The sequence below is a fragment of the Ovis canadensis genome, chromosome 19, assembly GCF_042477335.2.
Source record: "Ovis canadensis isolate MfBH-ARS-UI-01 breed Bighorn chromosome 19, ARS-UI_OviCan_v2, whole genome shotgun sequence".
Classification (NCBI taxonomy): domain Eukaryota; kingdom Metazoa; phylum Chordata; class Mammalia; order Artiodactyla; family Bovidae; genus Ovis; species Ovis canadensis.
The window spans coordinates 15,446,484-15,474,120 of NC_091263.1; the positions used below are offsets into that span (position 1 = coordinate 15,446,484).

Genomic DNA, 27,637 nt, shown 5'->3' on the forward strand with positions numbered 1-27,637 from the left:
AGCCCCTCTGACAGAGAACAAGACGAGAGCATGGAAGGTGTGTCTGAGGAGAGGGAAGCTGGGCAGAGGACAGAGCAGAGGCTGCGTGGGATTTGGAGGAAGAAAGAAGCGGGTCCTGGTGAGACGGCCTTCATGAGAGCTGGAAGCAGCAGCTACTTCCCTTTCCTCATATTTCCCCAAAGACACACTCTCACAGTGCGTTTTGTCGAGCCATTCTCTCTGATGCAGAAAGAGAACCATTCAGTACCCAGAACCGCAGCCAGTGAGTTAGTCCGCTGTAGAACCACACTCTCTACCGGAAACACTTCCCATGAGACCTGATTTGCCATCTCCCTTTGGTTCACTTCAAATTCACAGCAAGAGGTTGTACCTGCTTGACTTTGGGATACAGGCATCTCCCAGGTTCACATTCTTTCCTTCTGTTACTCTCTCTCCTGACAAGCTCACTGTTACCTCCAGTGACGCTTAGGATGGTAGTTAGACTCAATTTCCTTTTTCATGTTTTCTATTGTAACAGCCTGACAACAACGATAACGTGACTGTTAGTGTCTCCCATGGCAGAGTGTACAGTGCGCAGCAACAGCGCAAGCCAGCACAGCCTCGGCCTTGATTCACTGGCCTCAGGGTTCTGACTCACCATAGCTCCAGACATCACTCTGATGGGTATAAATTCGGTGTAAAATTGATTCCAAAGCCATCCATTTGATAGGGACCTTGGAATGATGAGAGATAAAAGTAATAAGACAAGTATTAGCTTCCTTCTATTGAAAAACAAAATGACAAGGAGAAATCGAAAATCACAAAGGTGAGAAAACCAGGCCACCCACCCCCTGACCCCCCAGGCCCAGGGCTCCTTCCCAGCAGGAGGAGAGGTTTGTCTGGCAGAGGACAGGGTCTCTGTCAGACCCCAGGACTGAGGAGGGCCTTTGGTCTGTCTGTGGGCTCCTCTGCTGAGCTGGGTGCATGGGCTGGTAGCTGGGGACCCTGGTCGTGCCCTGTGTTTGTGGGTGCTTGCAGGGCCAGGGGCTTGGAGTCGTGTAAGCCAGTGTGAAACTGAAGAGATGTACAGCTGATCTAGAGTGTTCTGAAGGGTATATCTGGATACCTGCATCCTTCACTGCTGGGAAAGCCCCCTGGAGAAGCCCCAGGCCTGTCTAGAGGAAGAAGCCAAGTCCATCGTGGCCAGCACCCCTCGGGAGGTCCTGGAACAATCACAGGAAACTTTCCTTGCTGCCAAATCAGCTATGACATTTCAAGATGTTCTTCTGAAGGGTCTTTACCCTGGAGCAGGAGGTGGAAACCTAACTTTGGCTAATAGTCCCCTAGAGGTGAAGCTGAATTCACATTTACTGCCTTTGTCTTCTGGGTGTGTCAGAAACATCTCTATTTACCTTCCCAGGAAATGCTTCTCCCCAGGCAGCTCTGGAGCCTGGCCAGACACAGTGCTGGTGGCACTGTGACCTCACCTAGAAGGTCCTGAGAATGGCCCTGAGTTGGTCAGTCTGCTTCAGGAGAGTGCATACCTTGCCTCCTTCTGCATGATACTCCTTCTCCTCGGCACCCAGCAGCTTGGCCAGCCCGAAGTCTGTGATCTTCACGTGCTGCGGCGTCTTCACCAGCACGTTCCTGGCTGCCAGGTCCCTATGCACCAAGCGCCGGTCTTCCAGGTAATTCATGCCCTGAAACACAGGGCCACATGGGAGAGGTGGGCATCTCAGTGCAGCGTTCAGTGTCACACAGCAGTATCTGACCTGAAGTCTACCCATGGGCGAACTGTCCTCCGCAGACACAGTGACTTGGACCTGGCAACATCCGCTCCAAGGATGGAGAGGCTAACTGATCTCCATCCAGTTATCAAGTTTCAAGCTCAAATGAACAAGTAGAAGAGGCCAGTGACAGAGAAGGAGCCCCACTGTAGGGCCCAGACTTGGCTGCACACTACTCAGAATGGCTGCTGCCTCTTGCCTGGCCTTGCCACCCTGGGCCACTTCATATGGGGCACTTCCTCCCCAGGGCCCAGGGCTCTCATCACACTGTCCTGGACTATCTTACATGATTCACTACCAGTGAAGGTTTTTGTCCAGTTTTATTTTTCTTTTTAAATTGAAATCACATGGCTATTAAATTTGCTTTAACAAAGTACCAATCCCTACCCTCTCCCTGGCTGCCTCCATAAGCGTGCTAATCAGAATCAAGGCTGTAAGGATGCAAAAGACTTGTAAGCAGAAAACTGTAAGAGACTGATGAGTGAAATCAAAGAAGAAACAAACAGATGGAGAGAAATACCATGTTCTTAAATGGGAAGAACGAATATTATGAAAATGACTATATTACCCAAAGCAATCTACAGATTCAATGCAATCCCTACTAAGTCACCAGTGGCATTTTTCACAGAATTAAAACAAAAATTTTACGATTTGTATGAAAACATAAAAGACTCTGAATAACCAAAGGAATCTTGAGAAAGAAAAATGGAGTTGGAGGAATCAGGCTCCCTGACTTCAGACTATACTAGAAAGCTACAGTCATCAAGACAGTATGGTACTGGCACAAAAACAGAAATATAGCTCAATGGTATAGGACAGAAAGCTCAGAGATAAACCCATGTACCTATGGTCACCAAATCTATGATAAAGGAGGAAAGACTATACCATGAAGAAAAGACGCCTCTTCAATAAGTGGTGCCAGGAAAACTGGACAGCTACATGTAAAAGAATGATATTAGAACACTCCTAATACCATACACAAAAATGAACTCAAAATGGGTTAAAGACCTAAATGTAAGGCTCGCTGCTATAAAACCCTTAGAGGAAAACACAGGCAGAATGCTCTTTGACATAAAGCATAGGAAGATCTTTTTTGATCTACCTCCTAATGAAGATAAAAACAAAAATAAACAAATGGGATATAATTAAACAAAAAACTTTGGCATAGCAAAGGAAATTATAAGCAAAACCAAAAGACAGTCCTTAGAATGGGAGAAAATATTTGCAAATGAAGCAACTGACAAAGGTTTAATCTCCAAAATATACAAGCAGCTGATTCAGCTCAATATCAAAAAAACAAACAACCCCATAAAAAATTGTGGGGGAGAGAGCTAAATAGACATTTCTCTGAAGAAGACATGCAGGTGGCCATGAAGCATATGAAAAGATTCTCAACATTACTCATTATTAGAAAAATAAAATTGAAAACTATAGTGAAGTATCACTTCACACCAGTCAGAATGGCCATTATCAAAAAATCTATAATAATGTTGGAGAGGGTGTGGAGAAAAGGGAACCCTCTGACTCTGTTGGTGGGAATGTAAATTGGCGCAGCTACTATGGAGAACAGTATGGAGGTTTCTTTAAAAACTAAAAATAGAGGTACCATATAACCCAGCAATTTCAGTTCTGGGCATAAATCCAGAGAAAACTATGATCTGAAAGGATGAATGCATCTCAAAATTCATTGCATCACTATTTATAATAGCCAGGACACGGAAAGAACCTAAATGTCCATCAACAGAGGAATGGAAAAGGAAGACGTGGTACATACACACTGTGGAATATTACTCAGCCCATAAAAGGAATGGAATGCCATCTGTAGAGACATGAACGGACCTAGAGACTGTTATACAGGGTGAAGCAAGTCAGAAAGGGAAAAACAAACATTGTATAACAGAGTAGACTCTAGAAAATGATACAGATGCACGTATTTGCAAAGCAGAAACAGAGTGACCTGTAGTGAACAAATGCATGGAAACTAAGAGGGAAGAGGGGATGAACTGGGAGACTGGGATTGACAAAAATACGCTCCTGTATATGAAACAGATAACTAATGAGAACCTCCTGTGCAGCACAGGAAACTACTCAATGATCTGTGGTGGCCTAGATGGGAAGGAATCTAAGAGTGGATATATGTATACACGTAACTGACTCACTTTGCTGTATAGCAGAAACTATCACAACACTGTAAAGCAATTATGCTCCAATTAAAAAAAAATTGCTTTTCTCAAGTTGCTTCTGTACTTATGAGAGCCTCAGCAGTTTATCTGGAGAAATCTTAGGTATTATTCATTACTCATAATATTGGAATTCTTTTCCCATTAATACCATCAGTGTTTGAGTAATACGCCAATATGCACAGAAATCTAGAAAAATTCTGATTATTTAATGTTTAATGTATGTGTTATTGATATTACAAACACTTGTTTACTGCCAGGCTTTGATGTTAAGAGATGACTTTGGTATTTACCCCACCCTGCTCTCTGACCACCTACTAGGCCAAAGAGGATATTACACTCTACATACACTTACCTGGGTTCAGGATTTATATACATCATATTCCTTTCATAGAAATGTAGTCTGCCCTATAAATTGCCACAAGGCCTTCAGAATGAACAAATCTGAGGAGCTAATCTGTGCTGAAAATTGTCCTCTATTTGGACACAATCCATCACCTATAGTTCTCGTTTGGTTGTTCCAGTTGTGAGAGCTCATATAATCTTTCATTCTATCTTCCTGGAATAAAATGAGTTAATTGGCCTGTGTTCCAGTTTTGTTTAACGAACTATGTTAAGAGAGAGTTTCTGTTCTCACTAACTGTATGGAGACCTGCTTTCTCATAACATCTCAAACTGAGAAAAATCTCAAAGATATTATCAAAATAGACACAAAATTGTCTTTTATGCTCTGTAATTTGATTTTTTTAAAAACTAATAAATGGATTGTAATATTTTAGAAAAAGAAGGCTGTAACAGAAAGAATATTTGAGAAGCACCCAGCGCAGTGCCTGACATTTAGTGAATTCTCAGATGGACATCCCTTGGTACCCATGAAATTGGTTCCAGGAACCCCTCCCACTGCCACCTCCCAACCAAGATCCATAAATATTCAAGCCCCTTATAAAAAACTGGCACAGTATTTGTATGTAACATACACACATCCTCTTGCATACTTTAAATTCTCTCTAGATCTACTTATAGCACCTCATACAAAGTAACTAGTTGTAAATACAATGTAAATGCTATGTAAACAGTTGCCTGCGCCCAGAAAATTCAAGTTTTGGTGTTTCTTTTTTTAGCTTTCTGGAATTTTCTTCCCAAGTATTTTTGATTCATGGTTGGCTGATTCTGCAGATGCAGAACTATGGATATGAAGGGCTGACTGTGACCCTGACCTCTGACTGTGGATCCTTGTCCACAGCCTCCTTGGTGTCTTTGTTACCTGCCCTTCCTCCCCTGACAGGTGGGGTCACTTCCTGCCCCTACTTCTGGCTTGATGAGCTAAACTCACCTGCCCAGGTGAGCTAAACTCCTTTGACCCTCCCAAGCTCTAACCTGTTGTCACAAGCTTGGCAGCCTTCGCTCCCGAGCCAGGCCTGGCAGGCAGGAGAAGCCTGTGTTGTCGGGACCACATTCGCTCCCACTTAGTCACAGAAGTACCTCCTTCCAGTCAGGGAAGTGGACCACACTTCTAGCCTCCTTTACAGCTGACACTCATGACCTCTCCAGCGAAGGGCAGGCACCATGGAAATGCTTATTGAAGGACAAAAAATGGAAATGAATGGGTTCAACCAACTCTTCATTACTCTTGAGCTTTAAGTGCAGGGAACACCTCTAGATAAGAGTAGATCCCAAATTTTCTGGCAAATTCTTTACTTCCTTTTGATACATATTAGGTAAGAACTAAAAATCAACTTGTCATATCAAAGCAAAATGAAAAATTAGGAAGATGAGTGAGTGAGTGAATGAAAGTCACTTGTTTCGTCCGATACTTTGTGACCCCGCACCAGGCTCCTCTGTCCATGGATTTCTTCAGGGGATCTTCCCAACCCAGGGATCGAACCCAGGTCTCTTGTAGACATATACTTTACTGTCTGAGCCACCAGGTAAGTCCTCATAAGAAGATAGGGTCTTATAAAGACATTACTAGGAATTAGTCTTGGAGGGCTATTTTTGAGGACTTTTGTGTTTTTCTTTCTTTCTTCTACTCCTCTTCCAAACAGAGGAGGCCTTCTACTCCTTGGCTCCTCTCCACCTTCATGGGGTTTCTAGCATCAGCCTTGTCCCCTGAGGGGTTCACTAAGCCCACAGGGAGGACAGCAGGGGGCATTTTCAGCTACAGTTAACTATCATTGTGAACTTCCATTCTGCCTCTTTATGTACCCGACAGAGAATGTGGTACACTGGAAACATTTTTTATAGCAGCTCGTTGAAGAAGAATGAGTATGAATGAGTGATATGGCAGCTGACAGCTGCAAGCCAGGCATGGCAAACTCACCTGCAAAGAAACCTCTCCTGGTACTGGCAGGCCCAGCACCCACACAACTGCCCTGAGAGCTGACCCAGGTCCCAAGGCTGAGCTGGTGCTACACAAACCAAGTGCTCTGAGGCCACCACTGGGACTGTGTCCATAATTTCATGCTGGGGTCTCTAAGTGAAACTTGGCTGCTGCCACAGAGACTGCCAAATGCCAGATGCCCAGATGCCAAAAAATACCCCAACACCCCAGCATTTGGTTCAGTTCACTCTCTCAGTTGTGTCCAAATCTTGGCGACCCCATGTATTGCATGCAGCACGCCAGGCTTCTCTGTCCATCAACTCCCTTAGCTTGCTCAAACTCATGTCCATCGAGTTGGTGATGCCATCCAACCATCTCATCCTCTATCATCCCCTTCTCCTCCTGCCTTAAATCTTTCCTAGCATCAAGGTCTTTTTAATGAGTCAATTGGTCCTATCAGGTGGCCAAAGTAGTGGAGTTTCAGCTTCAGCATCGGTCCTTCCGATGAATATTCAGGACTGCTTTCCTTTAAGATGGACTAGTTGGATCTCCTCGCAGTCCAAAGGACTCTCAAGTCTTCTCCAACACCACCATTAAAAAGCACCAATTCTTCGGCACTCTGCTTTCTTTACAGTCCAACTCTTACATCAATACATGACTACTGGAAAAACCATGGACTTGACTAAATGGACCTTTGCTGGCAAAGTAATGTGTCTGCTTTTTAATATGCTGTCCAGACTGGTCAGAGCTTTTCTTCCAAGGAGCAAGCGACTTTTAATTTCATGGCTGCAGTCACCATCTGCAGTGATTTTGGGGCCCCCCAAAATAAAGGTTTTCACTGTTTCCATTGTTTCCCCATCTATCTGCCATGAAGTGATGGGACTGGATGCCATGATCTAAGTCTTCTGAATGCTGAGTTTGAAGCCAGCTTTTTTGCTCTTCTCTTTCACTTTCATCAAGAGGCTCTTTAGTTTTTCTTTGCTTTCTGCCATAAGGGTGGTGTCATCTGTGTATCTGTGGTTTTTGATATTTCCCCTGGAAATCTTGATTCCAGCTTGTACTTCATCCAGCCTGGAATTTCTCATGATATACTTTGCATATTAGTTAAATAAGCAGAGTGACAATACACAGCCTTGACGTATTCCTTTCCCGATTTGGAACTAGTCTATTGTTCCAGACTGGTTCTAACTGTTGTTTCCTGACCTGCATACAGATTTCTCAAGAGGTAGGTGAGGCTGTCTGGTATTCCCATCTCTTAAAGAATTTTCCACAGTTTGCTGTATTTTCCATAGCAAACTGTATGGATCCAACAAAAGTTTTGGCACAGTCAATAAAGCAGAAGTAGATATTTTTCTGGGATTCACTTGCTTTTTCAATAACCCAACAGATGCTGGCAATTTGATCTCTGGTTCTTCGGCCTTTTCTAAACCCAGATTGAACATCTTGAACATTTTGAACTTCCATCTGGAAGTTCATGTACTGTTGAAGCCTGGCTTGGAGAATTTTGAGCATTACTTTACTAGCGTGTGAGATGAGTGCAATTGTGCAGTAGTTAGAACATTCTTTGGCATTGCCTTTTTTTGGGATTGGGATGAAAACTGACCTTTGCCAGTCCTGTGGCCACTGCTGAGTTTTCCAGATTTGCTGGCATATTGAGTGCAGCACTTTCACAGCATCATCTTTTAGGATTTGAAATAGATGAGCTGAAATTCCATCACCTCCACTAGCTTTGTTCATAGTGATGCTTCCTAAGGCCCACTGACTTTGCATTCCAGGATGTCTGGCTCTAGGTGCATGATCACACTGTTATGGTTATCTGGGTCATGAAGATCTTTTTTGTATAGTTCTTATGTGTATTGTTGCCCTCTTCTTAATATCTTCTGCTTCTGTTAGGTCCACACCATTTCTGTCCTTTATTGTGGCCATATTTGCATGAAATGTTTCCTCGGTATCACTAATTTTCTTGAGGAGATCTCTAGTCTTTCCCCTTCTATTGTTTTCCTCAATTTCTTTGCATTGATCACTGAAGGAGGCTTTCTTACGTCTCCTTGCTATTCTTTGGAACTCTGCCTTCAATTGTGTATATCTTTCCTTTTCTCCTTTGCCTTTTGCGTCTCTTCTTTTCTAAGCTATTTTTAAGGCCTCTTCAGACAACCATTTGCCTTGTTGCATTTCTTTTTCCTGGGGGGGTGGTCTTGATCACTGCCTCCTGTACAATGTCACAAACCTCTGTCCATAGTTCTTCAGGCACTCTATCACATCTAATCCCTGGAATGTATTTGTCCCTTCCACTGTATAATTGTAAGGGATTTGATTTAGGTCATACCTGGTTTTCCCTCCTTTCTTCAATTTAAGTCTGAATTTGGCAATAAGGAGTTCATGATCTGAGCCACAGTCAGCTCCTGGTCTTGTTTTTGCTGACTGTATGGAGCTTCTCCATCTTTGGCTGTAAAGAATATAATCAATCTGATTTCGGTATAACCATCTGGTGATGTCCATGTGTAGAGTCTTCTCTTGTGTTGTTGGAAGAAAGTGTTTGCTATGACCAGTGCATTCTCTTGGCAAAACTCTGTTAGCCTTTGATCTGCTTCATTTTGTACTCTAAGGCCAAATTTGCCTGTTACTCCAGGTATCTCTTGACTTCCTGCTTTTGCATTCCAGTTCCGTGTAATGAAGAGGATATCTTCTTGGGGTGTTAGTTCTAGAAGTTCTTGTAGGTCTTCACAGAGTCATTCAACTTCAGCTTCTTCAGCATTATTCGTTGGGCCATGGACTTGGATTACTGTGATACTGAACGGTTTGCCTTGGAAATGAACAGAGATCATTCTGTCATTTTTGAGATTACACCCAAGTACTGCATTTTGGACTCTTTGCTGACTGGGAGGGCTACTCCATTTCTTCTAAGGGATTCTTACCTGCAGTAGTAGATATAAAGGTCATCTGAGTTAAATTCACTCATTCCAGTCCATTTTACTTCACTGATTCCTAAAATGTCGACGTTCGCTCTTGCCATCTCCTATTTGACCATTTCCAATTTGCCTTGATTCATGGACCTGACACTCCAGGTTCCTAGGCAATATTTTCTTTACAGCATCGGACTTTTCTTCTATCCCCAGTTACACCATCCGCAGCTGGGCATTGTCTTTGCTCTGGCTCTGTCTCTTCATTCTTCCCGGTGTTATTTCTCCACTCTTCTCCAGTAGCATATTGGGCACCTACCGATCTGGGGAGTTCTTTCAGTGTCATATCTTTTTGCCTTTCCATACTGTTCATGGGGTTCTCAAGGCAAGACTACTGACGTGGTTTGCCATTTCCTTCTCCAGTGGACCATGTTTTGTCATAACTCTCCACCATGACCTGTCCATCTTGGGTGGCCCTACAAGGCATGGCTCATAGTTTCACTGAGTTAGACAAGGCTGTGGTCCATGTGATGAGATTGGTTAGTTTTCTGAGATTGTGGTTTTCATTCTGTCTGCCCTCTGATGGAGGAGGATAAGTGGCTTATGGAAGCTTCCTGTTGGGAGAGACTGACTGTGGAGGAAACTGGGTCTTGTTCTGATGGGCGGGGCCATGCTTAGTAAATCTTTAATCCAATTTTCTGTTGATGGGCGGGGCTGTGTTCCCTCCCTGTTGTTTGACCTGAGACCAAACTATGGTGGAGGTAATGAAGATAACGCGACCTCCTTCAAAAGGTTCTGTGCATGCACTGCAGCACTCAGAGTCCCTGACCCTGCAGCAGGCCACGGCCAACCCATGCCTCTACCAGAGACTCCTGGACACTCACGGGCAAGTCTGGGTCAGTCTTTTGCAGGGTCACTGCTCCTATCTGCTGCTGTGTAAATAAAACAATGGAAGGTACCTCCACCCTATCCCTCCTCCTACTCCTGAGATCTTTAAAGGACCAGAGTAATGTTTTCTCAGAGAAGGCTTGGGAAAGGGGAGAAGAAAGCAGTTTATGTGTTCTGGAGCAGACAGCCAATCAGCCAGAGGGATTTAAAAGTCAGAGATAATTACAGGATAAGATTAGCCTCCTTTGAACTTACGTGAAACTCTATTCCTTGGTTTCTGTCCCACATAACACAGAGGGCTTGAAAGGCCATCTCAGGGCCTCACACAGTTAAGATTTTAACCAGCACCAAAGATAAGAGCCCTGACACTGCTCGAGAACTCTCAGAATCCAAACAGAACCGCAGGAAGCAACATCAGTGTTTAAGCCTCGTGGGGCTTCATGGAAAAGTATTTCCCTGGTTCTTCTCTGAGATCCTCACTTCAGTTTAACGGAATATATTTATTTTGTCAATTAACACAGGACAGCGAAGATGGATGTTGCAAAAATGAGGTTAAAAGGGGATCTGAAGTGCCGCCTTCACGCTGGGACCTGTGGACACCCCATGAGGGATGTGAAGATGTTCCTGGCACAACGCTCACAGAAGAAGGCCCGGGCTGGGTCTGACATTCACAGACTGCTTTCCCAGGCACTGCAGCACCCTGGAGCTCTCAGTAGAAGCCCAGAGGGAGAGGCAGACCTGAGCTGCATTTCTAATAGACTTTTTAACCAAGAGGGGGGATGAGGGGGGATGTGACCTGATGACTATGGAGATGGCGTAAGTAGGAAGCAGAAGGCAGACAGAAGGCTCTGGCAGAGTTCACTGAAGCACAGCCTCCACACCACTGAGCCCTGCCCTCAGGAGAGGCAGGCAAGTATCAGAATATCCTGTTCCAGACACCAAGCTTCTGCTGGGTAGGGACAGGAGGCCTGCTAGGCTCACTGGTCTGGGGGCTGCACTCTGATTGTGACATCAAGGGCTGGGGAAAAGCACAGAAGTGGGAGCAAGGATGCCTGGGATCAAATCTTGGTTTTGCTGCTTATGTGCTTGAGAACTTGGCATGTTACTTAAATACCCTTATCTCACTCTCTCCACATGTAAGACAGGCTACTCAGAGGATTAAACGAGTTAATCCCTCTGGAGCACTTAGGACAGCACCCAGTAGAATGCTGCATCACTGCTGTGATTGTCATCATTTCCTCCTGGATGCCAAATCCATCCTCTCTACTCCACCCTTTTGGACATGGCCTTGAATTAGGCCGCTGCCGTGTCCTGCTACACTTTCCCCAAAAGTAAGATCATGAATAAATACCTGCCTGGTGCCCTTGGCTTTCATGATGAAGTTGGGCTTGCAGGTCCCTGGGGGGTATCCCCTTCCCCTCCTGCCCCACCCCTCATTCCTCAGCAGCCCTCAGCGTCTCTCCGTCACCGCCCACTGCTCCCTCAGACAACTCCCAGGACAGGACCTGGCTCTCACTCCCGTCCACAGAACCAAGCCACGTCCAGGACTCCAGAGGGTGTGGGGTGCCTGCCTCACCACTGCCGCCCCCATACCTGGCGCTTGACTGGCAGGCTGAGCCCACTTTGCTGGTCCCCATGTGGCTTGTACAGCAGCCTCTGGGAGTCTGGTCCCCACCTCTCCCGATCTCACCCCCTCATTTCCTCCTGCATTGTTAGCTCTCTATGGATCTGTTTTCCTTACCTGTTCATAAGTTTAGGGAGATAAGAAAATTTGTCTAATTATATATATATATTTCACATGATACTGGACACTGACAGATAAATGCTCAAGAAATAACTAAATGAAATGTCTAAGAGCTGAGGAATATGCTTTAATCGTACAGCTACTTTTGGCTTTGTAAGGACATAATGTAAAGTGATCATTTAGGTTAAGTTCAACTGTAATCTTTTATGGAACAATGTAAGAATGAAAAAAAAATCCAAATAACTGAAAACACCTGGTGACTGGATCTGCTGTTTGTCTCTGTCCTGTCTGCGGTCTTGGTGCCTCGGGGTGCTATGCAGGTGTGTGCTTTGCAGGTGAATCAGCTCTGGGAGGAGTCTTCTCTGGCCCCGTGGATGGAGGCTGAATCACCACCCTTAAGCTGCACAGTCCGTCAGCGGGGCTGGGGCTGCTTGGAACCTCACCTTTAGGAGTCCTGATCTGGAGAACAGGAAACCTGGGTGGTGCGGGGAAGGGGAGCAGACCTAGGCGCAAAGGCCAGAGCCCCCTGGGCCGAGACAGGAGGCTGTGCACGTGAGCTGCACGGGATGGTCAGCATCTCCCCCACAAAGGCCGAGTGAGGGTGACGGATGACAGCTCCTTTGCCAGCACGATTTTCATTCTCTCCTGTTAGAGGCAGGACCACCTTCCTCCCCTAACCTGGATGGGTCTTCTCTTTGCTGTTCACACGACCTGAGAACTCCTATAAATGTGTGAACTGTGAAAACACCTGGGGCATTTTCAAATGAACTGAGACCAAACTAAGTGTCCTGTGTGCTTAAGAAATGAATCCCTTGAATGGAATCCCTTTTGAAGTTCATCCTTATCAAGTCACATCTTATAGAATGCACTAGGTGTAGTCTGGTGCTTACAAAGTTGTGGTCAGTTTCTTTCTGACAGTTTCTCCCCCGGATCCCCCTTCCCCAACAGCTGCCTTCAAATCTCACTGGGGCCTGGTCAAGATCTGAAACTTATCTCTCTGAAAACTAACTTCTGTGAGATCTTAATCCAGGTTAGGTGAAAGAAAGCTCTGCTGTCCCAAAGCTGGAGAAAATGTTAAATGAAAGCCTGGGGAGCTGATTTACTCAGGATTCGCAGTATGCGTCTGTAGTGCTCCAGGATTCGCAGTATGCGTCTGTAGTGCTCCAGGATTCGCAGTATGCGTCTGTGGTGCTCCAAGGAACAGCCTGGCACAGCAGCAGTGTTCTCTCAGTTGAAGTCCAGCACATCTTTTGGATTCTAAGATTTTATGACATTATCATCCCATCTAGTTATTTTGGAATTTACTAGCTAGTTTAAGTAGCCAGAAAGAATGGACGCACTTTCTGAAGCACCTAAGTTACTCCCCGTGAGTGAGAGCTCTGTGTACCTTCAAGAGCTGGGAGCTTAGGACGGGGGGATCACAGAGCGGGTAATGGGACCACAGCCTCCTGAGACCTGAGTCTAGACTCCACTCTAGCCCTGAATGGAAGGGTGCCTCTGGTCTCCAAACCCCTACAGGAATCTCCCCCAGGCCACCTCTGCTTCTTTTCTTTTTCCTTGTGCCTGGGTGATATAGTGTTACTTGTCTTCCTCCAGTTTAGTGAGGACAATAAACCTGTGTAATACTTCCCAAGAGAGCCTGTGCCTTTGTGAATCAGTGAGGACATTTGTAAGTCAGTAAATTCCACTTTGAAAATGCCAGCAAGTTTACTTTCTGGTCAGCCACCAACTGTTTCTGGGTAGTTTCATTTCTAAGTTTTACAAAGAAAACTGTTTAATACTTAAGGTAAATAGTAACTAACCCAACAGCAAATTTCTCTCCTTACAACTGAGGAGACCATTACTTTCCTATCCTGGCAGGATAGATGCTGCATCGATACAGCTGGGCCAGCACAATAGTGAGGTTTCTCTGCTGAATCAGAAAGCAGTACCTTGAAAGCAGACCCCTTGATTCTGGACTTCCAACCTCCAGAACTGTGAGAGAATAAGTTTCCACTGTGGAAAGCTACCGAGTCTGTCACGATCTTTGGTGGCAGCCCTAGGAAACTAACGCAGTCAGACAAACAGAAATAAGCACATCTTCACGAGACCGCAGCACTAAGGTGCACAGGCTCATCAGGACCATTGGTTAGCATGGCCACGTGATTCCCTCTGTTCTGAAACCAGGGTTGTGGCCGTGCCAATGACAGGAGCACTGGGTGATGGGCGGGGGTCTGAGAAGGCGCTCTCCCGCTCCTAGGGTGCTGGAGCCTCTGGGGCCGTGGCTGAGACAGTAAGCCCAGCGGCCGCAGAAAAACAGTGTCATGCTGCTGTCTGTTTTCCCAGGAGGCAGCCTGCTGCCTGACAGCCTGGTGGAGCCCCTCAGTTCTGGGAGAACTGTAACTCCACAGGACCGAGCAGCACTGCTGCCCTGGGTGAGAGGAGCAACCAGGACTTGACAGGGCTGGGAGACGAGAGGCTCCCTGCCTCCCTGGTCTCCTCCAGCTAATAACCACTCTCCAGGGCTGAGGGGGTTGGGGTGGGACTCATCCACAGATTCCATTCATTCAACTGAGTGAAAGGTATACCCACTGTTAGAAGAAACAGAATTAGCAAGTTGGGTTGCAAATAACTGATGCAGTGCTGTGATCAAGAAAGAGAGATCTGAGATGAAAGAAAGTCTTTGTGAGCCCATACGAGCAGCTAAATACCTGGCGCTCAGCTCCTGGCTTCAGCTCACAGGTGTAGCCCCCTGTCACCGTCTGCCCACCGCCCCTACCAGCTCCTTCCTCACTCTAGCCTGTTGACAGCGGAATGTGTGAGGAGCCTCAAGAAGCAGAAGCAGCATCTGTTTACCTCCTGCCACCACACATCAGAGACAGCACCTGCCTGTCCACCCAGCCCTCTGTCACCTGACAGCCTCATGTGGGCTGGTTTGCTGGTTTTGTTACCAGTTCTGCCTGCGTGAAAGCCATACCTCATCCTCTGCTACAAATTACCATAGTATTCAACAAAAAGAATGCCAGGGAAATAAGACACTAACATCAACCATTCTGAGAGCACCCAACTGTGCAAATGTAGCTGAATAATTAGATTTTCAATGTGGAGTGGGAGAGGCACTAATCTGACGCCAAAGACAATCAATTCAACTTAATCCAAAATAAAGTCTACGCTGTGCCTATGCACACGTGCACACACACACACACACACACACACACACACCCCTCCTGACAAACTCTCTGCTTTCCTAGGACGGAGAATGCAATTGTTGACTTCCTGGTGGTTGTTTTTTGCCCCTTGCTGCTGTTCTTTGGGGCTCCCTCTAACGATCACATCAGCCCAGGAGGTGAGGGCACAGCAAGCAGCAGAGGTAGCTGCTGGCCCTGCTTTGTGGCCCTGCCTGTCGGCACTCAGTGCTGGCTGCCTGCGAGTTACCTTTGCGATCTGCACACACCAGTTGAGCAGGTACTGGGAGCCGATGTTGTCTTTGTGCTCACGGACGTAGTCCAGCAGGCAGCCGAAGGGCATGAGCTGTGTGATGAGCTGCACTGTGGAGGTCAGGCAGATGCCCAGGAGGCGGCACACATGTGGGTTGTCCACACTGGCCATCACGTAGGCCTCCTGTGGGAGAGGAGGAGAAGGCATGTCAGCGCGGTTCCCTGCCATGGCTACAGGAACAAGCAGGCAGACCCTTCCTAGATTAAAAACCCAACTGGAGTTTCAGTGTGAAATGGACGCATGTCCATTTCTAGAGCAGTGGATGTTCACACAGGATCCCTGGCACGTGAGGCCAGGCAGTGACCGGACATCTGGTGGGCGGAGGCACCCTCTGCCTGCAGGTGGCATTCGGCACCACAGAGAGACCCCGGCATTGCTCGCCACTAGCAAAGTGCTGGGTGAAAGCAAGACCTGATGTCCGCAAGTTTGGGTGATGCTGAGTCATTACGAGGACCTCCGCCTCAGAGCCAAAGATGCCTCAGTTTAAAACGCTGTTGGAGCGGGTGGCAACCCACATCCTGATGATGACCTGGCCACTGACTAAGGAACCCTCACCACGGGCACCGAGGTGATGGCGAGAGCTCTGGGAGGTCAGTCTTCACTTCTCCTCTGTGGCGGGCAGAGGAGGACCCCCCCCCTCCCCGCCCCGATCCACCACCCCGCCCTCAACACTGCTGGGACCACAGGCACTTCCACCACACACAGCGGAGAAAGAAGGCCTTTCTGTGTACATGTGCCGGCTCTGAAACGGAGACAGGACATTACACCTGCAGTGATCGCAGACTCTGTGGGCGACCCAGGATTCATCTCTTAAGAGGTGGTCTGTGTTGCCGGCCGCAGTTTTGGGAAAGGAAAACCACTTCCCCCAACCCTAACCCTGCTGACTCAGAGGCGGCCAGGGCAGAGGCCTGACACAGACTCACAACTACGGATTTCATTTTAACTCTTCTGCTATCCTTGGCTGGAGGAAGCTGACTTCATTTAAATCAAGCACATAGCTGGGCCTCGTTTTTGTCTAAGAATTAGGGCATCTTAAATTTCTACCAATAAACTCAATCTCTTTCCCTTTAGAGTACAAGGATGCTGACCTTTTATACAGACACAAAAGGGACCGCCTCATCTCCAAGAGAAAGTTCAGAGGTGCCTTTCCCGCTCTGCCCACTGATGTGGCCGGGGCTGGGCTCCCTGTGCAGGAGCCAACGCCGCCTGGGAGGCGAAGGCACCTGAGGGGGCTGCTGGGAGCTGTGCCTCAGGAGCGGACAGTGGGGACAGAGCAGATGGGTGGAGGGACCGGGGCGAATGCAGAGTCCGAAACACAAATGTCCTCAATGTCCTAAACACCAGCGTCTGCAGTAATTTTCCCCGGGCCTCACCGTTCCGGGGAGGCCCCCACGCCTCTCCGGGCCTCTCCTCCCACAGGCCCTGCTGCTCCACCCGCTCACTGCTCTCCCATACTCGGCCCTAGCAGGGGCTTTGTCCGGAATGCCCCTCCACCTCCGCTTTCCCTGGCTGCCCCTCCTCTGAAGGCCTCCCTGGCTCCCATCTAAGCTAACCTTTCCTGGCTTCCTGCAGTTGTTCCCTCAGGGCAGCAGGCTCAGTGCTGCTGGCCAAACTGCCAGAAATGCTGATTTTTGGACCCATCCCAGCGGGTTTGCTGTGTGAGCTGCAGGGAGGGGGAGCTTGTTAGGTGTCTCCCTCTCCCCAACACCTGTTCCCCTGTGGTGCTTCTGTGCTGCCTGACACACCTCTAGAAATACCTCAGAAACACCACAGCTGAACTACATTGAAATCACACAAATCAGAGACCCTGTCACTTCCGCTAACACGAGAGACTGCAGCTCTGCTACTTGCTTTAGAACAAGCACCCTGAGTAGGCGATACCCCACCTTCATGGGCAGGCGGCCCTTCTCCTCTGGTGGTAAATACAGCACCACCATGTTAAAGAGCAGAGTAAATATTTAACACAATGGACATTCAGACAGCTCTTCATTTTTCAGAGGGCTATTGATAAAAAGCTACTGATGCTTTCGAATTATGGTGCTGGAGAAGACTCTTGAGAGTCCTTTGGACTGCAAGGAGATCAACCAGTCAATCCTAAAGGAAATCAACCCTGCATATTCATTGGAAGGACTGATGTTGAAGTTCCAATACTTTGGCTACCTGATGCGTAGAGTTGACTCATAGAAAGATTGACGGCAAGAGGAGAAGGGGACAACAGAGACTGACATGGTTGGATGGCTTCACTGACACAGTGGACCTGAGTATGAGCCAACTTGGGGAGATGGTGAAGGACAGGGAAGCCTGCTGTGCTGCTGTCCATGGGGTCATAAACAGTCAGACACAACTTAGCAACTAAACAACAACAACTGATAAAAAGTTAGGGCTGGAGAAGGCAGGCAAGTGGTTCCTCCTGAAGCTATTATTCGTCTGAAGAGGAAATTGAGACCCAGTGAACCACGCCCAAGATCACACTTCTTGTCAGGACTGGGCCCACTAGAGTCTTCCCACCCCAGGCTGTTGGCCTCCAGGGCCCCTCAGCCGTCCTTCCTGCTGCAAACTAACCCCACAGACCGGGGAAGACTTGCTGAGAAAGAAAGCCCTAGACCTTGTAACACAGAGCACATATGTGAATCTCTTCTGCATGCTGTTTCTGTGCCCACTCAAATTTAAACTAGAAAGTCTACGAAAAGATTAATAGGCCATGCAATTGCCAGAAAAGCAGAAATCACGTCTCTCTCCCGAGTCTGGGAAACTGTACAACCATAACACCAAAGTAATCCTCTGGCTGTTTCTATTTTCTCAAGATCTGGTTGAGATTTGGAAACATGTACTCGCTTCAGAGAGGAGAAAAATCTGCAGAGCAGAGCAGTCTGAGCAGCCCATCTGCTGTGGGCCGTGAGGGGCTGACCCAGGGCTCAGGGAGTGGAGCACGGGTGTGGGTGTCGGGCCACACAGAGCCTGGAGCGCTGCCAGGCCCTAGCTCCTATTAACATCTGGTGCAGCACCAGAGCTGGGGTGTCCCTTCTGCACGGCTCAGCCTGAGCTCAGTGGGGATGCTGTCCAGTCACGTGTCCTATTCAGTGTGTGCAGAAGTTAACGTGAGCTTTGTTCTTAGCTGTTTATCTTGGAATCTCAAAGGTGCTCTGTGACCTACAGCAAGAATGCTTGGTATTCCTCACCATCTCTGATCAGTCTGCAGACTGGCAGGCAGAACCCACGCTCAGAGGCTCCCAAGGCTGAGGTCAGAGTCACGTGACAGCAGAGCTTCTGAGGCTTGGCGACCTTGAAAATCTATTATTTTATCCAGTTGTCGAAATGATTGTTTGGGCCTTCTTTCTTGCACGTCTCCCTCATCTGTGAACTAGTTTATGTTAAGGCCTGGGGAAAAGGGATTTCACTAAACATTAAACTCCTTCAGGAGAGGCATATGCCCAGCTTTAAGAATACTTTTGAAGCTTCCCAGTACCTAAGCCACCACTGATGGCACCGTACACGAGGGGTAGAGGGCATGTGTGCTGGAACTTAGTGCTGGCCTGGGTAGGGGAATAAAAGCATGGGAAGCTGGAGCCGTTTACAAGTGCGTGTGAGCCAAGCCCACACTCAGCCCCCTGGGCAGCCTGCTCACAGGATTAACTTGCCCTTTAACTGACTGTTGAAACTGCCTTAGCTTTAGTTTTCCCTTTCCTTAGGGGCTCCCCATGGCAGCACCCACCCTATCAGAGTGGCTTCGTGTTTGTGGGGCAGACGGAGCTTCAGGACAGGCAGACCAAGGCCTCAGGCTGCTGTCCTCTCCCAGAACAGCCACAGGGTAGAAAGAAGAAAGCAGGAGTGGGCCAGAGGGAGAGAAGGAGAGGAGCCCAGAGAAAGAGCAAGAGGCAAACAGGGCTTTAAACACTTTTTCTAAGTCTTTACTTTCTCTATTTTCTACCCTACCCCTGCCCCATGAAAGCAGATTTCCTCCAGTTTTAGGGGTTCTGGAGGGTCCTTTTCAGCGAAACTACTTCTTTTCCAAAGTATTGCTACTATCTTCAAAATTGCCCTTAACTCTGCACAGAGAATATTGTCAAAATTCACATTTTGTGAAAGTTATTAGAATGTCTTGAATGAGTAAAAAGTGAGTTAAGGAAGCAAATTCTGCTAAAATATTTTCTTTTTAACGGTGTAGGAAAAGGAGCTAGAGGTTGTAAGTGAAGAGACTTCACAAATGGCTTGCTTATTACACTTTTCATGGTTATGTAAATAGGACCTGACATTATATTAACAGACTCCACATTAATTTGTAAACTGCTAAAATGAAAGGTAACTTGGCTTGATAAGCATATCATCAGTGTGTAAGATTTCCTGCTGCACTGGGTTAATAATTATTCCTTCACAAAGAAAATACTGCAGTGAGACCTTCCTGCTGCAAAATGAAAAGAGGAAAGGCTGCCTGGAGAAATGAGGATGGAGAAGATTTCCTCTTGGGAAGCTCAGCGTCTGAACACATTTTTAAAAAGGCCTGTTTGCTTTGCTCACCATATTATTCTGTCGGTTAGATATGAGCGGGGAACTATTACATTTGACCTTTGTCTTTCTTGGCTGCAAGATGAACTAGATTTCTGAGTCAGTAAAGGCAGTCACTTTCCTTTTTCATTGACTGTTCTCCTAACTCACTGCTGAGCCCCTCCACCTCTTCTTTTATTGGCTCTGCTTTGGGAAAAGAGCAAGAAAAACCCACATCCACCCACAGCGAGTGGCGGCAGTGCTGTTAGCCGGGGCCCACAGGGGTGCATCCCCCAGAACTTCCTGAGCTTTCTCCTGCAGTAGGTTCTGCCCAATGTCAGGCTGGCTCCTCCTTCTTCCAGCCTCTTTCTAAGACCATGCAGAGGCCTCACTGGCTAGTGAGGGTCCAAAGGAAGATGGGAAAAGTTCAACAGAATCTAAAGTAAAAGCATGTAACAATAATAACCTTATGGAGTATTTCAAAGACTCCATAAAATGGCACTCACTGGAAATAACATTTAAGTTATTTTGAGAAAAAGTACAGAAGGTGAGCAACAGATTATAGAGTTTATGGAGCATGAAATTGTTAATCCTAGGTAGCTTTAAAAAAAAGAGGGGGGTTCATGTTTGGGAACGCATGTAAGAATTAAAGATTTTAAAATTTAAAAAATTAAAATAAATAAATAAATAAATAATAAAAAAATAAAGTCATTTTAATTAAAAAAAAAAGCCATTTCAAAGTGAGATATTTGGTGGAAGAAAATGAACACACATTTCAGAATCAAAAGTAACCAGGTGCTGGAAACCTACCCAGCTTCGTGACCCTGAGCAGGCTGCCTCATGCTTCTGTTTCTTTCCCAAGGCATGCTGAACACAACAACTACAGTACCACAGGTCAGCCAGAGGCATCACTGAGATGGCAAGGGGAAGCCACCAGCCCTTGGTGGATGCCCAGGGACCACAGGTTCCCATCCTTTTGGGGTGTTAAGAGAACAGAAGAGTTGGTCATCTCTATGAGAGAGAATTATACCAACTGCGTAGCCAGAAGGAAAAAATACAGCAAAAGTGAAAAGTGACCATTTAGAACGTGGTGATGAGAAGTCCAGAACACGGAAATGTGCTGCCGACCACGAGAAAAGGTAGCTTCTGATGTCCAGGCCTGCAGACAGCTAGAGAACAAAGCAGAAACTCACATCAAGAATCTCCTTGTTGGCTTTGGGAGACGTGGCTTCTCTTAATTCCTTGATAGCTACAGGAATTTTAACCTTCTCGCCTTCTGGGATCCAGAGTCCCTATAACAAAGAGAGGAGAAGTCACTGGCTGGTAGTGGTCACACATGTAAGATGTGGCTCCTGGCCTGGCTGGGGGTCATTGGTGGCCATACCCCAAAGGGTGAGGAAGCACAGCTCTGCACCCAAGGCCACCCAGGCTGGGAGTCATGACCGCTCAGCAGCTCTTTAGCTGCTGTGTCCCAGGAATCAGAGTAGTTAGATAAAACCCTTCAGCTCGTGTAAGTTACAGAGGCAGTGTGAGTCATTTTGTACAGAATTCTGAGATACCGGGTCTAGGCCTAACTGAGATCAGATTAAGCAAAGAGGGCGTAGAAAAAATGAATGAAGAGGAAGCTGTTTTGAGCTGGGCTTCATTCGGATGCTGCCCTTTGGGGACAGGCCACACTCTTTCAGACTGACTTGTGCCACCCATCCTCTAAAAACTCACTGTGTCCTCCATGAAATCATCTGTGCCCAAGTGGACCACTTCCTTGTCACTCTGATTATAAAAGATTTTGTCGAGACAACCTAAGAAAAATACTGGAATTTCCTAAACCCTCACTGACACAAAGAGCACCCCACTGTGATAAGGACCACAGCAGAGGACGGGGGACCCCAAGATCCAAGACTAGGAGCGTCAGGCTCACCTTGTACACGGTGCCGAATGCTCCTGAGCCCAACACCTTGACTTTTTTGAATTCCGTTTCCTTTAAGATCCTCAAAAGAGCTTGGTTAGGAGCTTCTCCGCTGGGCGTCAGAGGCTCCACGAGCTGTGAGAGACAAGGGGAAGAGCTGATGCCTGCCTGTCTGGCCCAGGGATGGGGTGGCAGCTCCTGACACCATGTGGCAGGAGGTGCGCTCATGCTCTGGCCCAGAGAACTTGCCCCACTCACTCCCCAGACGGGGATACCTGTTCTAGGGAACTTGGTGACAGACACTGAAAGAACGGGTGCTGACATCTCCCACATCCTCCAAAGCAGGTGACCTTGAACAGAACAGCTCCTGGGCAATAAGTGCAATTTCTGTTTCTGTGATCAGGCTAGGAAAGCTTGGGGGGAGGGCAAGCTTGTGTGGTGGTCATTTTGGTAGTCCATCTGAGCCCTGCACAGCCATGCTGCTGAAGTTGCCATGGGTCCCTCCTCCTGGGGGCTCTGGCTTTGACACACATATGGACACAGATACCACCTGAAGCCCTTTTCCTGAAATCATGGTGTCACAGACAATACTAGTCACAGTCATGGCTCAAAAAAGAGTCACTGGTGGGAACGGTGGCATTTTACAAAGTGACACCTCCTGTGCTTACAGCAACTCACGGGCCTCCGTGCGCCAGCTTCCCCCTCGCCGACCACAGAGCAGAACCAGCTGGGCGGTGGGCACCATAGCTAGGTAACCGGCAGCAGGACTTACCCTGGAAACAGCTGCATGTCACTAAATACAAGTACCAAAGTGTATACGGCCTGGCTTATAACTGGACATTCAGAGATTCTCCTGGCTTTTTCATTTATTAGTAAAGCAGTCATGCAATCTCATCTGTAAGTCACCGCCTGGTGGTTGCCCAGCTCACCTCACGCTCCTGCAGCAGCCGGCGCAGTGTGCGCTTGCGCACGATGTGGCGCCTGCGCATGAAGAGGCCGACGCTCAGGGCGAGCACCAACACCAGCAGCAGGCCGCCCACGATGCCCGTGGCAATGGACGGGATCTTGGGCCTGGAACAAGGCGGACACACGAGGGGGGTTGGTTGGTCATGTTGGCATTTCCTGTATTTCCCATGTGTGTGGATGACATGACATCATTTAGAACTGTCTCAGTGCAAGAGTGCACAGCTTGTCAAGGAAGGCAGATTAATATTCCCAGGGCAGGTTTTCAACTTTCTTCAGTATAATAGCCTCCTCACCCCACCTTTTTGGATTTTTAAACTGGGTATCATTTGGACTTCTCGCTATGAAGAGTATGTTGTCGTCTGTTGATTAAGGGAACATAACTCGAAAAATAGCTCGGAGTCAGTCATGCTTTCTGCACGAATTTGTGTGTCTCCCCTGGGTGTCTCCGCTCGTTAGAAGCACACCCTCCTCATGTGATGTCTGCTGGCCAGGCTGGACGGAGGGACCCTTTCAAAACTGTGGAGACTGCTTGAGGGATTCTGGACTTATAACATGGGGTGAGAACCGTGTGAAGTGCTGTATGAATATGCGGAGGGGTAAGGCGGGGACAGGATTTCCACACAGAGTGGAGCTGTCATAGATAAGTGAGGTCATGCTCCAGTTCCCCTCCCCCACCCCCTTTCCCCAGCAGGGGAGAGCAAAAACCCAAAACTCACTGGGGAAAGAGCTGTCTGAATGAGTAGATTGTGAATTTAGAATCTTTATAAAGCTATTGTTTTTCAAGCACCTGTGCCATCTGAGCTTCTGGCAATAAATAAATTTAAAAAAATCTATATATACAAATTTCGTATTTTCAGGCAGTTAATGAATATCAAAGAATAATTAGTAGCACAATTTACACACAAAAAATGTGCCAGCATTCTTACAGATTTCTCCTAAGAGTCAAATGTACTTTATGTAAATAGTACTTAGAACACATTCTTCTTAGCACATACAAAAGTCATGTCTTGAGTTATACTATTCTAGTTAATGTAGTTTGAATTAATAGGTTTTTACTATTTTGAAGGGGACATTGAAAGGTAAAAGGAATAATCTGTACAGAGTATATGTTCCATGGATAGTGAGGGTGGGTGAAAAGAGAGCAAATGGAAAGAATGAATATAACAAAGGGCATTGACTGGTTTCGGGGTGGGGATACGATGGAAAACCTCACTGCTAAGATACTGACTGCAGCATGGAGAGAGGATGAAGCTTGCTGGTGTCCTCATGGCTCAAGTGAAGAGGGGCATAAAAGGCAACCTTTGTCTTTGAGAAGCTTCCTTATTTGTCTTTAATGTTTCACTTGATAGTAAAAGGGATCGGTTATCTTGGCTAATTCTTGGGCAAGAGACTGAGCTGACTGATGCTGAGGAAAGTTGTTGAGGGGAGGAGTTTTGTCAACATTAGTAGAGATGGCAGAGGTGCCTGGATATTTGGCTAGTGTTTGGGGGTATCTGGTGGGTGTCTTGTGTATAATTCTGATTCCATGACAGATATTATTAATTGATAATATCATTCTTTCCTGATGAGACTGAATAGAAAGTCTCAATTCTGCTTTTCTCTGTGTAGCATTTCAGGCAATGATAGCAAACAGATTACAACTGAAATACTGAAGGAAGTCATGTGTTTAGAAAAGGAAGTAAGGGGAGAAATCCCCACAGTTGGAGCTCTGTCATCAAACAGAAAGGTCATTCAAACACAAGTTGAGGGTCAACTGGGTTAGCGAGGAAAGAGAAGAGAAGCTGGAAGACAAGAAGCATCCAATAATACTGTGAGCCATGGAGCAATGACGGGTTGTATAGAAAGAGGAGCACCAGGTGGTGAGGCTGGCTCTATATGTGGAAGAGGCCTGGCACTGATGCCCTGTGTTGCTCTCCCATCGCTGGGACACAGCCAGGAATGCAGGCAGGGTAGGTTCTGCTAGGAATGCCCAGTTTGGCCTGGGGAGAAGTGAGAACCTGCCAGGGCAGAGGGGAGTTGGAAAAGTGAGAGAGCATTACCCTTGCCCACAGAACTATTGGTTGTTTCTGGTCAGGTCATCACACACAAAGCATCACACTTACCCATTTGCTGCACAGCCTTCGAGACCTGGCCCTATACAGCTGTAGGAATTGAAAGGTAAAGACACATTTCAATCATTTTATTTATCATTTTTTCTTGGGGAGTTTTTATTAAATCATAAGGTGACATGTGTCAAATTACTTTTAAATCATTAGACTCACAATGTGTCTCAATATTGCTTAATCATTTATTTATCATGCATTTATTCATTTGTTCATTCACTAAGCAAGTAGTTTTGAGGGTCCAGTTTGTGATAGGGATTGAACAGAGTAGGCAGCTTCTGGTCTTTGTTATTGAAATGTTTTCATGTCTTACTTTTAACAGAGGTTCAGATGCCTTATAGCTGGCTCTAGAACATCCATGTGGGCAGGAGGTGGAGGGAGCTGAGATCAGAACCATTTCCTGGACCACACTGATTAAGGTGGGGACAGACAAGTAACAATGTGCATCTCAGGGCAGGGAACTGGGGATGATGTCAGACCCAGAAAGTCAGAAACTGGCTTCACCCACTTCCACACAACTAAGATGTCATACACGAAGCATAGATAGCATTTGTCTTAACGTGTCCCCTCAGCACCTGGGTTCCCGTTCTGAGGGGTTACTACCATCTGCTATTCTGATTACAGGATGACGGACAAAAAGGCAGAAAAAGTTGGTTTTGAAGTACAGCAATATTTGTCAATGCAAGACTGAATATTCAATAGCAAGACTGAATATTCCAGTTCAATGGAGAAGACTAACATTCTTGGCTGGAGGAAAGATGAAGAAGCCCCGTTCAGGTTATGTGAAGAGGATTTGTGCTTGTTTGATGTACACTGCCGTATGGGTCTAGTCATTTTCTATGTCATTCAAGGGCTCTCATCTCTGCACTGTACTCCTCTTGGTGTTGAGGGTCTAAGACCCCTTTTCCATGGAGTCAGACAATGTAGTCTTGGCCCTAAAAGCTTACGGAATTTCCTCCCTACACCAGACACAGGCTTCTCCTTTTCTCATAATCTGTTATCTCCTAGGAAAACCATAATCATCAAAGACAAAAAAATATCTGCTAATGGATGAACAGTATGAAAAGGCAAAAAGATATGACACTGAAGGATGAATACCCCAGGTCAGTAGGTGCCCATTATGCTATTGGAGAAGAATGGAGAAATAACACCAGAAAGAAAGAAGAGATGGAGCCAAAGCAAAACAAAACAGAAACACCCAGTTGTGGTTGTGACTGATGATGGAAGTCAAGTCCGAAGCTGTAAAGAGCAATATTGCATAGGAACCTGGAATGTTAGGTCCATGACTCAAGGTAAATTGGAAGTGGTCAAACAGGAGATAGCAAGAGTGAACATCAACATTTTAGGAATTAGTGAACTAAAATGGACTGGAATGGGTGAATTTAACTCAGATGACCTTTATATCTACCACTGTGGGAAAGAATCCCTTAGAAGAAATGGAATAACCCTCCCAGCCCTCCTCAACTCTTTTGCTGAAAAGAGTCCAAAATGCAGTACTTGGATGCAGCCTCAAAAATGACAGAATGATCTCTGTTCGTTTCCAAGGCAAACCATTCAATATCATGGTAATCCAAGTCTATACATTCAGCATTATACAGTAATGCTGAAGAAGCTGAAGCTAAATGGCTCTATGAAGACCTATAAGACCTTCCAGAACTAACACCCAAAAAAAGATGTCCTCTTCATTATAGGGGACTGGAATGCAAATGTAGGAAGTCAAGAGATACCTGGAGTAACAGGCAAGTTTGCTCTTGGAGTAAAAACTGAAGCAGGGAAAAGGCTAACAGTTTTGCGAGAGAGTGCACTGGTCATAGCAAGCACTCTCCCAGGAACACATGAGACTAGACTTTATACATGGATATCACCAGAAGGTCAATACCAAAATCACACTGATTATATTCTTTGCAGCCAAAGATGGAGAAGCTCTATACAGTCAGCAGAAACAAGACTGGGAGCTGACTGTGGCTCAGATCATGAACTCCTGATTGCTAAATTCAGACTTAAATTGAAGAAAGTAGGGAAAACCACTAGACCATTCAGGTATGACCTAAATCAAATCGCTAACAATCATACAGTAGAAGTGACAAATAGATTTAAGGGATTAGATCTGATAGACAAGAGTACTTAAGGATAGAGGTTCGTGACATTGCACAGGAGGCAGTGATCAAGGCCATCCCCAAGAAAAAGAAATGCAACAAGGCAAACTGGTTACCTGAGGAGGCCTTAGAGAATAGTTAGAAAAGAAGAGAAGTGAAAAGCAAAGGAGTAAAGTAAAGATATATCCATTTGAATGCAGAGTTCTAAAGAAGAGCAGGGAGAGATAAAAGCCTTCCTCAGCGATCAATGCAAAGAGGTAGAGGAAAACAATAGAGGGAAAAACTAGAGATCTCTTCAAGAAAATTAGAGATACCAAGGGAACATTTCATGCAAAGATGGGCACAATAAAGGACAGAAATGGTATGGACCTAACAGAAGGAGAAAATATTACAAAGAGGTGGCAAGAATACACAGAACTATACAAAAAAGATCTTCATGACCCAGATAACTTTGATGGTGTAATAACTCACCTAGACATCCTGGAATGCAAAGTCAAGTGGGCCTTAGGAAGGATCATTACGAACAAAGCTAGTGGAAGTGATGGAATTCCAGCTGAGCTATTTCAAATCCTAAAAGATGATGCTGTGAAAGTGCTGCACTCAATATGCCAGGAAATCTGGAAAACTCACAGTGGCCACAGGACTGGAAAAGGTCAGTTTTCATTCCAATCCCAAAGAAAGCCAATGGCAAAGGATGTTCTAAGTATTGCACAATTGCACTTATCTCATCCACTAGCAAAGTAATGCTCAAAATTCTCCAAGCCAGGCTTCAACATTAGGTGAACTGTGAAATTCCAGATGTTCAAGCTG

At 46.3% G+C, this 27,637-nt stretch overlaps 1 protein-coding gene across 1 annotated transcript in view; it reads right to left on the reverse strand.

Moving 5' to 3' along the window:
- Positions 1 to 27,637, reverse strand: part of EGFR (epidermal growth factor receptor) — a 208,370-nt gene that overhangs the window by 9,149 nt on the left and 171,584 nt on the right. The window contains exons 16-22 of the mRNA XM_069561141.1: positions 24,732 to 24,770; positions 22,593 to 22,734; positions 21,676 to 21,798; positions 20,951 to 21,049; positions 15,213 to 15,398; positions 1,524 to 1,679; positions 638 to 713 (exon numbers count right to left, since the gene is read on the reverse strand). Coding sequence (XP_069417242.1) covers positions 638 to 713; positions 1,524 to 1,679; positions 15,213 to 15,398; positions 20,951 to 21,049; positions 21,676 to 21,798; positions 22,593 to 22,734; positions 24,732 to 24,770 — 821 coding nt within the window. The remainder of the gene's footprint in view (positions 1 to 637; positions 714 to 1,523; positions 1,680 to 15,212; positions 15,399 to 20,950; positions 21,050 to 21,675; positions 21,799 to 22,592; positions 22,735 to 24,731; positions 24,771 to 27,637) is intronic.